At 43.1% G+C, this 14,187-nt stretch overlaps 2 protein-coding genes across 7 annotated transcripts in view; both read left to right on the top strand.

Annotated features, from left to right (window-relative positions):
* Nucleotides 1-71: 71 nt before the first annotated feature.
* LOC116387023 (zinc finger protein 90-like) lies at nucleotides 72-3,836 on the top strand. 3 transcript variants are annotated; one of them, XM_031853716.1, is made up of 7 exons: nucleotides 72-347; nucleotides 1,099-1,197; nucleotides 1,620-1,772; nucleotides 1,931-2,056; nucleotides 2,251-2,283; nucleotides 2,718-2,873; nucleotides 2,968-3,836. In XM_031853716.1, exons 1-7 carry the CDS (start codon nucleotides 158-160, stop codon nucleotides 3,636-3,638), a joined length of 1,428 nt encoding a protein of 475 aa, XP_031709576.1. In that variant the 5' UTR covers nucleotides 72-157; the 3' UTR covers nucleotides 3,639-3,836. The 3 variants fall into 3 exon arrangements, with proteins under 3 accessions (XP_031709576.1, XP_031709575.1, XP_031709577.1); XM_031853715.1 differs by having other exon boundaries at nucleotides 1,096-1,197; XM_031853717.1 differs by lacking the exon at nucleotides 2,968-3,836 and having other exon boundaries at nucleotides 1,096-1,197; nucleotides 2,718-2,949.
* A 413-nt stretch (nucleotides 3,837-4,249) lies between these two features.
* Nucleotides 4,250-14,187, top strand: part of ankrd28a (ankyrin repeat domain 28a) — a 17,370-nt gene continuing 7,432 nt past the window's right edge. For 2 of the 4 annotated variants that reach the window (XM_031853839.1, XM_031853838.1), the window contains exons 1-9: nucleotides 4,250-4,414; nucleotides 10,659-10,742; nucleotides 11,503-11,581; nucleotides 12,461-12,531; nucleotides 12,780-12,980; nucleotides 13,069-13,156; nucleotides 13,275-13,417; nucleotides 13,560-13,667; nucleotides 13,753-13,857. In XM_031853839.1, coding sequence (XP_031709699.1) covers nucleotides 4,388-4,414; nucleotides 10,659-10,742; nucleotides 11,503-11,581; nucleotides 12,461-12,531; nucleotides 12,780-12,980; nucleotides 13,069-13,156; nucleotides 13,275-13,417; nucleotides 13,560-13,667; nucleotides 13,753-13,857 — 906 coding nt within the window. In that variant the 5' untranslated portion in view covers nucleotides 4,250-4,387. The other 2 variants (XM_031853835.1, XM_031853837.1) reach the window with 2 other exon arrangements.

The raw sequence follows: 14,187 nt of genomic DNA, 5'->3' as shown, positions 1-14,187 counted from the left end.
CTTTTTTTAAATACATCTTACAATAAATATATATTTTCATGCTGCGTGATAGACTTCGCTATCATTAAACGGTAAACTGTTATTACTTCCGCTGTTTGCAGCTCGTTCACATGTGGTTCCGGGGTGGACATAAGGAGTTTTTTCAAATGGTGGTAAGATGAGCCAAATGGAAGAGCTAAAACTGTTTGTCTCCGAGCGGCTACATGCTGCTGCTTCTGAAATATTCGGTGCTCTTGAGAAAACAATAACGGACTACGAGGTGAAGGTTACCCGGTTGAAGGAAGACAACGAACGCAACCGGTCTCTGTTGGACATCATCCTCAAAACCAAATCACGACAGAAAGAAGGTTGGTTCATTCTAGAGCGACTCGCAAAGCTCAGTTTGTGTGAATTAACACCGAGAGAAATGGAGCTAAAGTTTATATTAAGTACATCTGGACAATGTTAAAGTATGTATTATTCAGTATGCGAGTCCAACAGGGTACATTACGCTGGCTATAGACAACAATGCAGCTAGCACCGCCAGTTCAGGTTAGCTTAAACAATGAAGGTGGTAGCTGCTTAAGTGTCGCATGCTCCAGGGATCTGTACAGTGGCATACAAATCAGTCATTTTTCACACTCTCTTCACGCTCTCTTTGCCATTAGCATAGTCATTATATGCACCTATTAAACGTGCATGTCAATGAAGGGACAATATAGACCGATAGCATAGTTGTAAATATGATATTGATATGAGGCCTCTCATCATTTGGGCTGTATTAAACCCTAAATATATATAATCATGTCCCCCCTCCTGACAGTCAGAGGACACGTTACCATGCCACAGGAGGAAAAGTACAGGTTTATATATATATAGTAGCAAGTTGTGGCAGCTGCCACGACTTGCCGCGGCAGCTGAGCTTGCCACAGGAAGTGCCCCTACTAGCTGCCACTGCCACATTTTGAGCTTGCCCTTTCTCCAAAATCGTGAGAGTCTTAGTCTACTAATCATTTTTTTTTTAAGATGAGGACAGCCCTAGTCCTGGTAGTGTGCATGCTGGCTTACTTTGATATAACATACCTTTTTTATTTTGTGCTTCTCTTTACTCTTCAGCAGCTAACCCCACCAAAAGTACCACTACTGCTGCTGCTGGTCCAGGTGCATCAGATTCAAGTCCCACCGGCAAGGCCAGAGACCCCAACCGCAATTCCAGTGGTAGGACTTAAGTCTAACAATACATTCTCCTCTCCGGTAAAATCTGTCTATTAAAATCATCTGTGAAGCCGATTTATTAAAAAAAAAAAAAAAAAAAAAAAAAAAAAAGCCAGGAGTGACTGAAGTTGTGTTTCTAACATGGACACCAGTAACAACTATTAGTCACACAAGTGTAATGCGCTCCCATCAGTCATTACGTAACATAATATTACTGTTAAGTGCAACCTGGTTTTCCATTAAAGAAATGACGCTGATGATTTGCTCATACTGTCATTTGTTTTATTCCTCCCTGGAAGGGAAAAAGGCATTTCAGTCATTCTGTATGAGGCCTTTGTTGAAGTGTGTCATCACTCTAGTAATTCTATGAAATGCCATACTATCTCGTAAAGTATTTGAATTACATCTTAAATTTTTTTCTCCAGACTCTCAGTGCTCCTTCACCTCACGCACAGACTTTCTAAAGTTTGCAGCCAGTGATGACTGTCGCTACTGCTTGAAGAGGATTCAAGCCACTGAGACACATTTGACGAGAAAACATTATCTATTTGCTGTCCATTTTACTGAGGGTGGCACTGGTACGTTTTATTACCGTTAAAATCAAAGCATGATGATACTTTGTCATTATAATGGATTACCTTTGTCGTATGCTAGCTGATAAAATGCTAAAACAATGTTCTTTGAAGTCATTTAAAGTGTTGGCATGTAGTAAGTACGCTATCTTTTCTCTTTTCAGATAAATTTGTTGTACCATGTACATGCACAGACTTGATCCAGGGCAGAAGTCACTGGCACTGCCCATATTGCACAAAGATCATTTATCGTAAATGTAACTTTGAGGTGCACATATCTAAACAACATGGTACGTATAATTTCTTGGAATTCTCCCGATTTTGCTGTTACTTTAACATTCTATTGTTCTGTTGTAAAAGCATGTTTTTAAGTTCTGCTTCAGATAAACGCTGTGTGCCACCGCTGATAATCATAATGGTCGTATTTTAGTTATTTTCACTAACTAGATGTAGTTATTGACCACCCTGTCTTTTTACTTTACAGGTTTTGCAATACTGCAGCAAAGCCAAGACACAGGTTAGTTGACAAAATGTCTGATGTCCCTCTGTTCATAAATAAATATTACCTTTTGCAATTTGGGAATGATGCTGTGAAAATACATGGCTTCACTTCGACAGCGGTGTTTTTGGTGTGTCAGAATGATGCAACCTTTTCTACTATTAAATAGAGCTTTTTAAAAAATTTTTTTTATCTGGATGCCTTTTTGTTGTTTTGCTTTTTTTAAATACAAAAAAAAAATCACTGATACTGTTTTTTCTTACTCTGAGAAACTCTGTTTTTCGGTGAGAATATGAAGAAAAATGTCAATGGGCTGTAGGGGGGGTACAGCCACAGATTTGCATTCACAGACGCTGATAAATACATAGTTTGATGAAGTATTGACTGTAAAAAAACTGACATTTGGCAGTCTACCAATATAATAAAATACATTGCTCTGTCCTTTCTCTTAGAGATTGATCAGCCCTCTGTCTCTGCCATTGAGGAGGAGGCTCCCCTGAGTCCTGAACCCTGGTCTCAGCAGGAGCTTGGCAGTCTGGACCAGGAGGACCAACAGGCCTCACTGCTGCTTCATGTGAAAGAAGAACAACAGGACATTTGCAGACAAGGTCTGGTCGAAGAGCTTTGCATGCTTAACCTCACTTTCACTGCGTGTACAAACTTGTGAACAACTGAAATTTTGTTTTCCCCCTTTTCCCCCAGTGAGTCATCCTGGGTGGCAGAACTCAACGCAACTGCAGATTAAAGGCGATCAAATACCAAAAGGTAACAGTCAAGTGAGTGTGGAGGAACATCTCGCTCAAGACTCTGAATTCAGCATCGTCTGTGCAGGCAGTTACATTCAAGACCTCAGCGAAATGAACTGTGTGGAAAGCAGCGAGGGACATGTGCTTCCTAACTCTTCAAATCAACCTCTGGAAACGCTGCCTGACAGTGGGGTTGGTGGAGTTTGCCAGCCAGCTGGGGAGTCTCAGCACACCACACCTCGTCTAAAGGCACTCGGTATCAAGAAGAAAGTGCTTGTGAAAAGAAAAAACTCTTTACCCACCGTGGGTTTAAATATAAAGACATCAACTCAATCTGTCAGTCAGAATCCCAGCGGTCCTCATTGTTGTAAAGCATGTGGAAAGAGTTTCTATTACATGTACACACTGAGGACACACGTGCTGACACATGCAGGGGATAAAATCCATACTTGTGGAATCTGTGGGAAACATTTAGAGTCTATGGAGAGTTTTGTCCAGCACATTCAAAGCCACACATTGAGGAACAAATGTGGTATATGTGGCAAACAATTTTCTAGTAATTATCGCCTGAAACGGCACAGGAGATTTCACAGACCTAAGGGTCTAAATGTCATGTCATCAACTTAAAAACCACAAATGGGCAAAATCCTACAGATGTCATAAATGCATCAAAACGTGCTGTGATTATTGGATTCTTATCTGCTAAGTGGGAGATACCAGTCCAGTAGTGTACATATGGGAGGGATAATTCAGTCATGTTTATTGTATATAACTGTATTCTTACACTATTTTGTGGACTTGAATAAAAAAAAGTCTTTGAAGTTAGATTTCTTCCCTGTGTATTTTTTTGTTTTCTCATAAATCATCAGTTTGAAAGTGAGGATTTCAGGCGGATGCTGTCACAATAGATTCAGCCGGAGGACCTACATATAATGAAAGTGGTTTAAATGCAAGTTCAGGGAATGCTACTATAATAAATAAATTAAAACTATAAGTTTTAATAGGCTGTAGCCTCGATACTGTGATGATTAGTATCCCAACTCTGTATTTGAAACTACTAGTTGCTCTTAGACTTGCATAACAAACCTTTTATCAATTTTACATTAAAACGGAAAATGTATCTCAAATAACACGAACATGCCTTTTTGATTGCTATAATATATAAAATAGTATATAATAAATAATCAGTGTAAATGTTGCTGAGTTTTGGTCCCAACTCTCCCGTACTGTCATTGGAGTCTGTACACGACAGGAAGGAAGAGGAGGGAAGCTCCAGAGAGTCGCTCCTCATTCAGTTTCCCTCCGTTAATTTACCGTAACTCACGGGAGAGTTACGGTAAACGTTACTGCCTCCTCTTGGTTTTTACACGGAGAACATGGCTGTGTTGAAGATACAAGACCAGGTAACGTTAACAGTATCTAACTAACGTCAGCGAACATTTAACGTAAAACTGCTGTAGTTTTGAGTGTGTTTATGTGTAACTTTAGTCACCACCATGTCACACTGACGGTTCATTTGAGCTCAAATGTGAGCGTGTATTCATGACTTAAACTGGTCTAGTAAATCACATTTAAACGGCTTTGTTAAGCTTTAGGTTTGCTGTCGTTCTTCCAGTTAACGTTAAGTCGACTGACATCTAACTAAGCTAACTAGTAACTGTTAGCTAGCAAGTAACCAGTTAACGTAAGAGCCTAGCTTCACGTCACCTGTTGCTTTACGTTTACTGAGTTCACTTTCATGTAAAAGCCATGGTAACGCGGCCGTTTGTTTTCGATTGTGTCGGTTTGTTTCCGTTTGTAGTGGTGATGGACTGGTGGACACAGCTGATAGCTAGGAGGTTATCACGGTGGCTAACTCCTCTGCTAATGCTAGTTTGCAACTTGAACTCACGCACGACACCGCGTTATTATTATTAAACCACCCCATTATAAGGTTATTAAAGTTAGTGACGCGTGCTCCGCTAAATTGTAAAGCATATTTCCGATTTAACTACCGATTTTCTACCCAGGGAGTTTGCTTTGTCAGCTGTCGTTTTTCAGCTCCCTCTGTCACGTGTTCCTGGTGATAAGAAAGGCTGTCAGACTGAAATAGCAGCTGGTGCTGGTTCTACACTCTCCAGCTGTGGTCATGAATTAGACGGTTTCCACAAGCTTAAATCCTAAAGGAAGTTATGCACTGGCCATTGTAGTGGATGCATGCATCAGGAACACAATTGTGGATTAAAACATTGTTTTGTTAGGTTACCCCCCTAAACAGTAATACATTAGGTAAACTATTCAAATAGCTGCTATATCAATCATCAGGAAATTTGCTATTTTTGTAGTTATTCACATGATCAAGTAAAGGCACCATGTATTTCTTTTTAATCATGATATTTTGCTCCTTTTCACATCGTTGTAGTGATTGCAAATGTTTTGTGACTGTTAGTCAAACACTTAAAGCTACTTGGGGCTCTGGTAACTTGTGATATGTTGTTATTTATTACATTTTACACAAAATTATTTATTAATGAATATCATAATCAAATAATGATTGAATAAAACAACTGTTAGTTGCGCTCGTTGTAGTAAATTATGGCAAACAAGTGCTTAGAAATAGAAATTATTTCGGTTCAGAATGTTTTTGTAACTCTATATGAAGTTCAGTCAAAGTGGGTCAATGATAGTGCAGCTTTGTCCCGGTCTGACCAGTCTTCGCGGACAGGCAAGCAAAAAAACGGAAGAGTGTATGTGATTAGATCCCCCCTCTCTATTCTCCATTGTTTTCTGTAGTGTTTGCTGACAGAAAACTGGACTAAGGGACAAAAATAGTCCCACTGAGAGCGACAGGAGTGAGTCTCCCTTTTTGGCTTCTGTTCATCCTCTAGAGGGCATCCTGTACCTTGCATGCAGAGTGTCCTCACCACACTATGGTGCTGCCTGAAGAGATGGTGTAGGCATTTAAGAACACACAATCAATGAAAGCACTAGGTCAAGCACAGGGGGGCGCCTTGTTGTTTTGTTTGTGTATACTTGTCCACAATGCATACATCAGCTATACGCTGTTAGTGTTGGTTATTAGCCAAAGAGCCTTAAAGGACAATGTAACACTAAAAATATGCACAGTATACACAGAACAACTGCGGCGGCGGCTGTGGCTCAAGAGGTAAAGCAGGTCGTCGATCCCTGGCTCCTCCGGTCGATGCGTCGTAGTGTCCTTGGCCAAGATACTGAACCAGGCTGTGCTATGTGTGTGTGTGTGTCTGTGAATGAGCACTAGTTTACATCCTGAGCTGGCTGACTCCTTGTAGGGCAGCCTCTTGCATCAGTGTATGAGAAGTCTGTATGAATGGGAGAATGTTGGCATACTAACTCATATCAATTTAGAACCATGTCATGTCAATGACTCATCCTCTCTTTAATTAGAGCATTAATGGATAGTACGTCGTGTTGTGCATACCATATAGTACATGTAATACCAGGACAACAAAGCCTTAAAACATAAAGATGTTACCATCGTCACTGCTGCTGTCTGTGTGAGTAGGTGTCCCAGCACACACACACACACACACACCTTTGCCTTTGAGTTTCTGGACTGTGATTATATTACACACATTGCATACTGTCGCAGGGTCAGAGCAGAGGTCAGTGCAAGCTGCATACTATTCCACATCTGGACGGTCACGTTGGGTCTCTCACACGAAGTAAAGCTCAGGAGAAGTATTCTGAATTTTATTTGAGGGTATTTCTGATGTTGGGCCTGCATCCTGTTGTTGTTGCTTCACCTTCAGCATGTTTTCCTAGTGTCCCACCAGCTCAGCATTAATGGAGCAGACATTTGAGTTCAGCACAAAATTGATTTTTTACGGGTTTTGTTGAATGCTTGAATGCTCAGTTTGTGTTGGTCACCCTGTGCTGTACGTAAAAAAAGAAATCCTGCCTATTCCACATGCTTGCTTTGCTCCTGATTACAACACATACACACGGTGCACACACAGTGCACACAAAGACAATATTCTGTTTGGGGAAATGGAAACAAATCTTCTCTGTAAACATCTCTGGGCTACGTTCCTGAACGTATCCCCGGTTCTATGCAAGAGGGAGAGAGAAAACATCGCTTGTTTGTTTCTATACTTTGCTTCCCAAACATCACTCTTTGTTTGTGCCCTTGAGGCAAATCTGTAGTGTCAAACTCAGGGAGCAGAAAGATTGTTAGCCTGCGTTTCATTTTCAGTTTATAAATGTTAAGTCAATTAAACTCAAAATGTAGGCCCCGCAGAACGGCTCCGTCCAGCTGAATCGCTCTCTCTCATTCGCCCTCCCTCGCATCGTCCCTCCCTCTGAGTTAATGGGGTTGTGTGGCTTGGCAAGATTGCTCTTTTTAGGATCTGTGTTGAATATGAAGGAGACTGAGTGTGACACACACACACACACACACACACACACACACAGACACAGACATGTCTTGTTAGCTACCCTCACATTCTCTGGCAAAGCCAGTTTGTTCCAGTTTTATAATGAGGAGATGGGGACTTTTGAAGCTATGCCAATACACCAAAGAGGATACTGGAACACACACACACCCAAGTACACACACACCGATCTGGTCTCCATTTTCTTTTATTCCCTCATATTTAAAAGGAAAGGCCACTTCTACTTTAGCACCAACTTTACGAAGATGCAAACCACTAAAACCTTATTTAGCAAACTCTAAAAACAAGTCAACCGTGTACTGCACATGGTTTAGTTTGTACCATGCTCCGTGGGATACAGCTTTCTAGATTGACTCAAGCTGAAGTGAAGTATAAGGAGACCATTGGTGCTTAGTTCATACTGTTACTTTAATGTACAATACCAAAGAACAGAGCTGTGTTGAGTGTACAAGCGCGGGATCCATAAAGCAAATCACAACACAGTAGTAAACAGTCAGATATCCAGTCAGTGTTGAAGCGCTCAACAAACAACATGGCGTGGTTTTGCCGAAGGTAGCAGGGCTCTCAATAAAGAATCAATAGTGCTGCATCATCATTCTCCACTGGAGCATCATCGCTCCACCTACACTTTTGTTATTACACTTAAATGAACTCACGGGGGACTCGTGGACCGGCACTGGCCAGCAAGTGACCTGATAATCAGGCATCAAAATAGGTTCCTAACTCTTCTTCAGGCGAGTATTTCTCACTTCCTTTGTCATTTTATTCTTTTTCTTCTCTTCTACATATCATCCCCTCTTAATCTCTAACCCCTTACAGTCTGTGTTTTTAAGCCAAGTTGTTTCCAGGTTAACTTTCTGTCATCAGTTTTTGCACCCTCAGTGTCCTTTGCCCCATTCCTCTTCAGGTTTCTTTGTGTTATGGTGGTCTAGGTACCTACCTACAATTATTCTAGCTCTCTGTCCTCTTTTCCATTCACTTTCTCCCTCTCTCCCCCTCTCCCCTCCCCCTTCTCTCTCCCTCTCCCTCTCTCTTCTTTTGAAAGCGCTGGCTTCAGCAGTCTGCCTGAAACGAGCTACGCATGCCCACACATACACTGGCTGCTGCGGCCCCCCCGTCCACGCTAATCACAGGGTCTCTCTGTGTGTGTGTGTGTGTTCCTGGCTGCAGCACAGCAGTGAGGATATGTAGCTTCCTGCTCGCTGCTAGGCAGCCCAAGCTCATTCTGCCGCATGCCGCCTACCGCCACCATTACGCAGAGGAATTCCCTGCTGTCTGCGCTGCCGCTGCACACAGAGAGTGTTGGCTAGAGAGGAGAGAGGAGACATGCAGCAAAGCGACACTGACAGATAGAGGACACAGCTGGATCTCACATTGGATTTTACATGAAGATGTGCAGCGTTGTTTTGACGAGGAAATTGCTCTTGTTTATGGGATTTGTTGCTGACCTTTGTCCCCCTGAATTGCGCATGTATGTGAGAGGGAACACTGTGTATTCATGTGTGTATGCGTGTGAGAGAGAGAGCGTGTGTGTGTGAGTGTTCCTGATGCGGTCAGAACGGGCAAGTCGTGTGTGTATCGTGGTGCTGGAGGAGGTGGAGGAGGATGAGCCCTCCTCTTCACCTCCACCTCCCCGGCCCAAATCATCCCCAGGCCACAGATCCCATCATGCCTCTCGAAGGGCTGCCGCTCAGGAGGACAAGGTGAGATGGGGTTGCTTCTGTTCGGTTCTTTCGTCGAATGAATGACAAATGACAGAATTGAGGTTTTAAACAGACCAATGCTCTTGTCATACCCGGCATGAAGTTTAAACCTGTGCTGAAGTACGTAGTTCCATGTCCCATTGCATAAAAACACAATGACTGCCAACATTTGTCATCCTGTGCTAAATATAGCACCGACTACAATCACCGATATAGCCTGCCATGTGAGATGACTGCTGGTTTGTATAGATTATCAGTAAGGCCCGGGCCTTTATAGTCTAAGTCTAGAATTGAAACATGGTCGTAAGTCTGTTTGTCATATGAAAGCTGCTCTTTCAAGCTTACACCGAGAAGGCGCAAAGCCAGCGAGGGTTTGCTCTCTTCATATTTGTCTACCTTCTCCGACACAGTTGCAGTGGTCATCGGTGTCGTAGGCATGAGACAGACGCCGACATGCCTGACGGACTCACTTATTTTTAGTTGGGACGAAATGAGAGAGCGATGGGGGAAAACAGAGACGATCCCACATCATGATACTCATGTAGTACTAAATGGTGCAACTTGGCAGCCCTTTGCTGTGTGTGTGACAAAATGTTCAGTGAGACTCATGACACTTCCACAGACTTTAAGGAGGGAATTCAATCCTCTCAAAGGAGGGAATGGCATTATAATGTAATTTAGAGCGGCTTTTTAATTTCAAGCCTCTCCAGACCTCCTTTGAATCAATAATGTTCTTATGTTTGTTTATTTTGTGTGTGCATTGTAAACGTTGCAGCTCAAAGAAAAGCACTGCTTACAGTACATTGTGCATTATCAGTCTTATTTCCTCGTTACAATCTTAATTACTTATCCAAACATATTGAAAACAAGGAAACTGCTGTAATGATCAGATATTAAAAGTAAAGAGAGTGTAGTGTCATTATAAATAGAAATACATCTTGATTTATAATCGTCATCAATTCTGTATTTAAACCCAGTAATCCGATTTACTTAACCTTTCATCTGAATGGATGTATCCTCTTCTCTTGAAGGTTGTCATGCCTGCTGAGCAACACTGTTTACAAAATCCAACTCAGTATGAGGCACCACGTGCTCTCACATACATACACAACCACACACACACACACACACACACACACACACACACACACACACACACACACACACACAGATGTAGATAAACGAAATAGTCTTAAAGAGCTGTTCCGAGATCTGTCTTTCATTTTCAAGCGCATGCTTATCTTGTGTAACTTGTTAAAATGGTCCTCCTTTTACAGCTGATCTCGCATCATGTGGTGAGAGGGCATAGCTGTAACTCCTCACAGATACAAAAATGAGTGTTTGCTTTACTGTCATAAAGAAATGAGTGATATACAGCCGTGTGTAACCTGTGGCTCTCTCCCAGCTCAGGATCATAGTGTCTCATAACTCACACTGATAACACCGTTGTCAGCATAGAAAACGACTGCCTTGCAAATGGAGCTTGTAGTCGTGTACATCATCATCTCCTCGTCTTCTCCTTGTCTCCGTAGCCGTCTCTGTTAAGAGCCATCTTCAACGTCGACCCGGATGAAGTTCGCTCCCTCGTATTCAAGAAAGAGGATGTCAACATTCAGGTATAGGTCACACTCTTGCATTCTCCCAATATAAATGGTTTTGTTGTGACCACACCCCGGTGTATTTGCTTTTCACACTGTAGCGTCTGTCACACACACACACACAATGACAGATCAAAAACAAGGACAGTTGATCGATTGACTGACTCAGAGTGCCTTCTGGCAGCTTCCCCGTCCTATATAGCTGTCAATCAGGGCCGGACACATGACCCTCTCTTATCATTTGAGGACATAATCTTCTATATCTTCTTCCTTTTTCTCCGTTTCGCTTTCACTCTCTGTCCCCAGTCTTTCTGACTATATTTCCTCAGTTTACACCTCATTTGTTTTTCACAGTCTTTGTTTTTCTCTCTGTCCGTCTTTAACGGGTCTATAGTGCTGGGGTCATCACACTGAGTTTTTTGGAGTCAGCAACACTGGCCGAAAACTATTGCAGTCACATGACATTTCTTTAAAGCCCAGGTTCATTGCTCGCTACTGCACAGAGAGAGAGAGAGAGAGTGCAGCAGGGTGTGTTGAAGTGATGGAGCGAAGTGCAGAGTTGAAGTGAACACATGACATTGTTCTCCTTGTGGCTGGAGTCTCATGTTTCTTGTGGTCTGAAACAGTGTGAGGTGTATGGATTTTGTTTGGGGCCATGTATGCCTTCACCCCATCATGATGCGTGAGCATGTGTCCCACGGCTTCTGTTTGTGTGAAAAAGAGAAATGATGCACATGCTTAAATTTGTGTTTTTCTGTATTTTGGGATCTCCTGTCAGGACAATGAGAAGAGGACGCCTTTGCATGCTGCAGCCTACCTGGGAGACGCTGAGATCATTGAGCTGCTCGTCCTCTCAGGTAAACACTGCGGCCCAGCCCAACCTCTCTTATCAATTCTTGTGGAAAGCTTACTTATCCGTCCACAGTGGCTGTTAGTGTCCATCTGGTCCTGTTTTTCCATCTATGCATCCATATTAGCTCTCCTAAATGTGTCTAGTGTTTAATAATTCCTTTGCATAATTAAACATTCATTCATTTTTCATTCTCGCACTGCAAAGTTGACAAGTAATTTATTCTCGAGTCAAATCGTGTAATCCTGCTTTTTGTTCCTAATACCTGTCAGTACTTTAGATTAGATTTGTTTTCATTGAACAGTAAATTGTTTCCAGGTATATGAAAGTCATGTATTTGTCTGCCTTATTTTAAGATTTCAACCAGGTCAAGACTTGGAAACACATTTATTTTTAAATTTTTTTTTTGTTTTGTTGTTTTTGTTTGAAGAAACACAAGATTTGAGTCAAAATATAAAAAATCCTGCCGTGCTTTCCTTAACTATTCAAAGCTACTGTCTTTTCCTCATTTCTTTTTTCCTGTTCCCTCAATAGTTACAAGCGTAGTATGGAAGTGTGTGTGTGTGTGTATTTGTGTTCACTGTTTCGCAATAACGTGCAACAGGTGCAGCTTCAGGGCTATTTTAACCCCAAGCGGTGCCAGAGAGCATCACAGGAGTTCTATATCTTCCAGGCCCTGTTGCCTCACAAGACCCCCTTCCCATAAGTGAAAGTGTGAAAAGCCTTTTAAACTATTAGCTTGTCTTAAAGCTTTTGTTTACTATATCTTGGGCCTTTTAATGTATCTTTTAATGATTCCACCATGCTTGACTTTGCTGTGTCTGCCATTGCTGCCATATCTCTGATGTCCGCTCACTCTCTCCCTCACTCTCCTTCTCTCCTCCAGGAGCCAGAGTTAATGCCAAAGACAACAAGTGGTTGACTCCTCTTCACCGAGCTGTCGCCTCTTGTAGTGAGGTAACACACTACTACACAAACACATGTGCTAATGTGTGCTGTGATGACTCCACTAATTATGCCACGATAACCACGTCCCTCAGCAGCTATGGAATGCTGCTTTCTCAGTGCTACTGTCGGCATGAAAGCCCCCTAAGAATAGCAAAGACTTTCACAAGCACCCACACATTGGCATGTACTTTGTTAGTACACTGAGGCATTCTTAAAAATACCCTCTGTTTCCACACTCATGCTCGCTGTCCACCCAGGACGCAGTGGCAGTGTTGCTGAAGCACAGTGCAGATGTTAACGCCCGGGACAAGAACTGGCAGACGCCGCTCCACGTGGCAGCGAGCAACAAGGCGGTGCGCTGCGCCGAGGCTCTGGTCCCGCTGCTCAGCAACGTCAATGTGTCTGACCGGGCGGGACGCACTGCCCTGCACCACGCTGCCTTCAGCGGACACGTAGAGGTGGGTCTCCTGTAGACACACACACACACACAAACAGGGACACTCGCATGCCATGTCCGCATCTAGTTGATTTGCTTTTGTGTGGTAGATGGCGAAGTTGCTGCTGTCCAGAGGAGCCAACATTAATGCATTTGACAAGAAGGACAGGAGAGCCATTCACTGGGCAGCCTACATGGGTGAGACTCTTTTATTGCATGGTTTTGAATACAAATGTACTTTTTATCGGACTAGATAAAGCCTCTCTCTCTCCCTCCCTTTTTTTAAAATGTCATTTTCGGCCCTCCTCTGTTTCAGGTCACCTGGAGGTGGTGAAGTTATTGGTGGCCAGTGGAGCAGAGGTTGACTGTAAGGACAAAAAAGCGTACACTCCGCTCCATGCAGCCGCCTCCAGTGGCATGAGCAGCACAGTGCACTACCTGCTAGGCCTGGGGGTCCACGTCAGTACAGACACACACATATGAGCATGCACGTGCAGTATATACTGTGCCATAACCCTTTGACCCGGCTAAGTCTTTAACCGTAGATATACAAGCTATTTTAAATGGACAAGACAATAAAAGTACTTCTCACCTTGCATAGGTCAACGAGGTGAACGGCTATGGCAACACGCCGCTCCATTTGGCCTGTTACAATGGACAGGATGTGGTGGTCAGTGAGCTCATCGAGGCGGGGGCCAACGTCAACCAGGTGTGTGTGTGTGTCCCCTTGTGTGAGATAGTATGCGCGTGGTGATTGTGCGTGTTTAATCGTTTTCTTTGGTACCTTGCTTCAGGTGAATGAGAGGGGGTTTTCTCCTCTCCACTTTGCCTCCTCCTCACGCCAGGGGGCGCTGTGCCAGGAGCTGCTGTTGGCCCACGGAGCTCACATCAACATGCGGGTGTGTCCATATGAAGATACACTTACACACAAACACTGAAACAGCCAAATTTAGCTGATGAATGGTATTTGGATTCATACATCACCTGTAGGCCTATAGAGGTAAGAAGCCTGTGTCCTCGTGTGCCCAGTATCTAGTAGAAAGTTGAAATGACAGTGTTAACACTTGGGTAGCAGTGATGGAAACTGATATTAGGTCCCCACAGCCTCAAGATGCAAGGCCATATGGAAGATGACGGGGGTGCGGGTGGCTCCCTGAGGCTGCAAGCTGCTCAGGGAATATGTGTGTGTGTGTGTGTGTGTGTGTGTGTGTGTGTGTGTGTGTGTGTGT

The sequence above is a fragment of the Anarrhichthys ocellatus genome, unplaced genomic scaffold, assembly GCF_004355925.1.
Source record: "Anarrhichthys ocellatus isolate YVR2014 unplaced genomic scaffold, GSC_Weel_1.0 scaffold14, whole genome shotgun sequence".
In the NCBI taxonomy this organism is placed as follows: domain Eukaryota; kingdom Metazoa; phylum Chordata; class Actinopteri; order Perciformes; family Anarhichadidae; genus Anarrhichthys; species Anarrhichthys ocellatus.
Note: the sequence above shows the minus strand (reverse complement) of the source record. Positions and strands in the feature narration are given on the sequence as shown.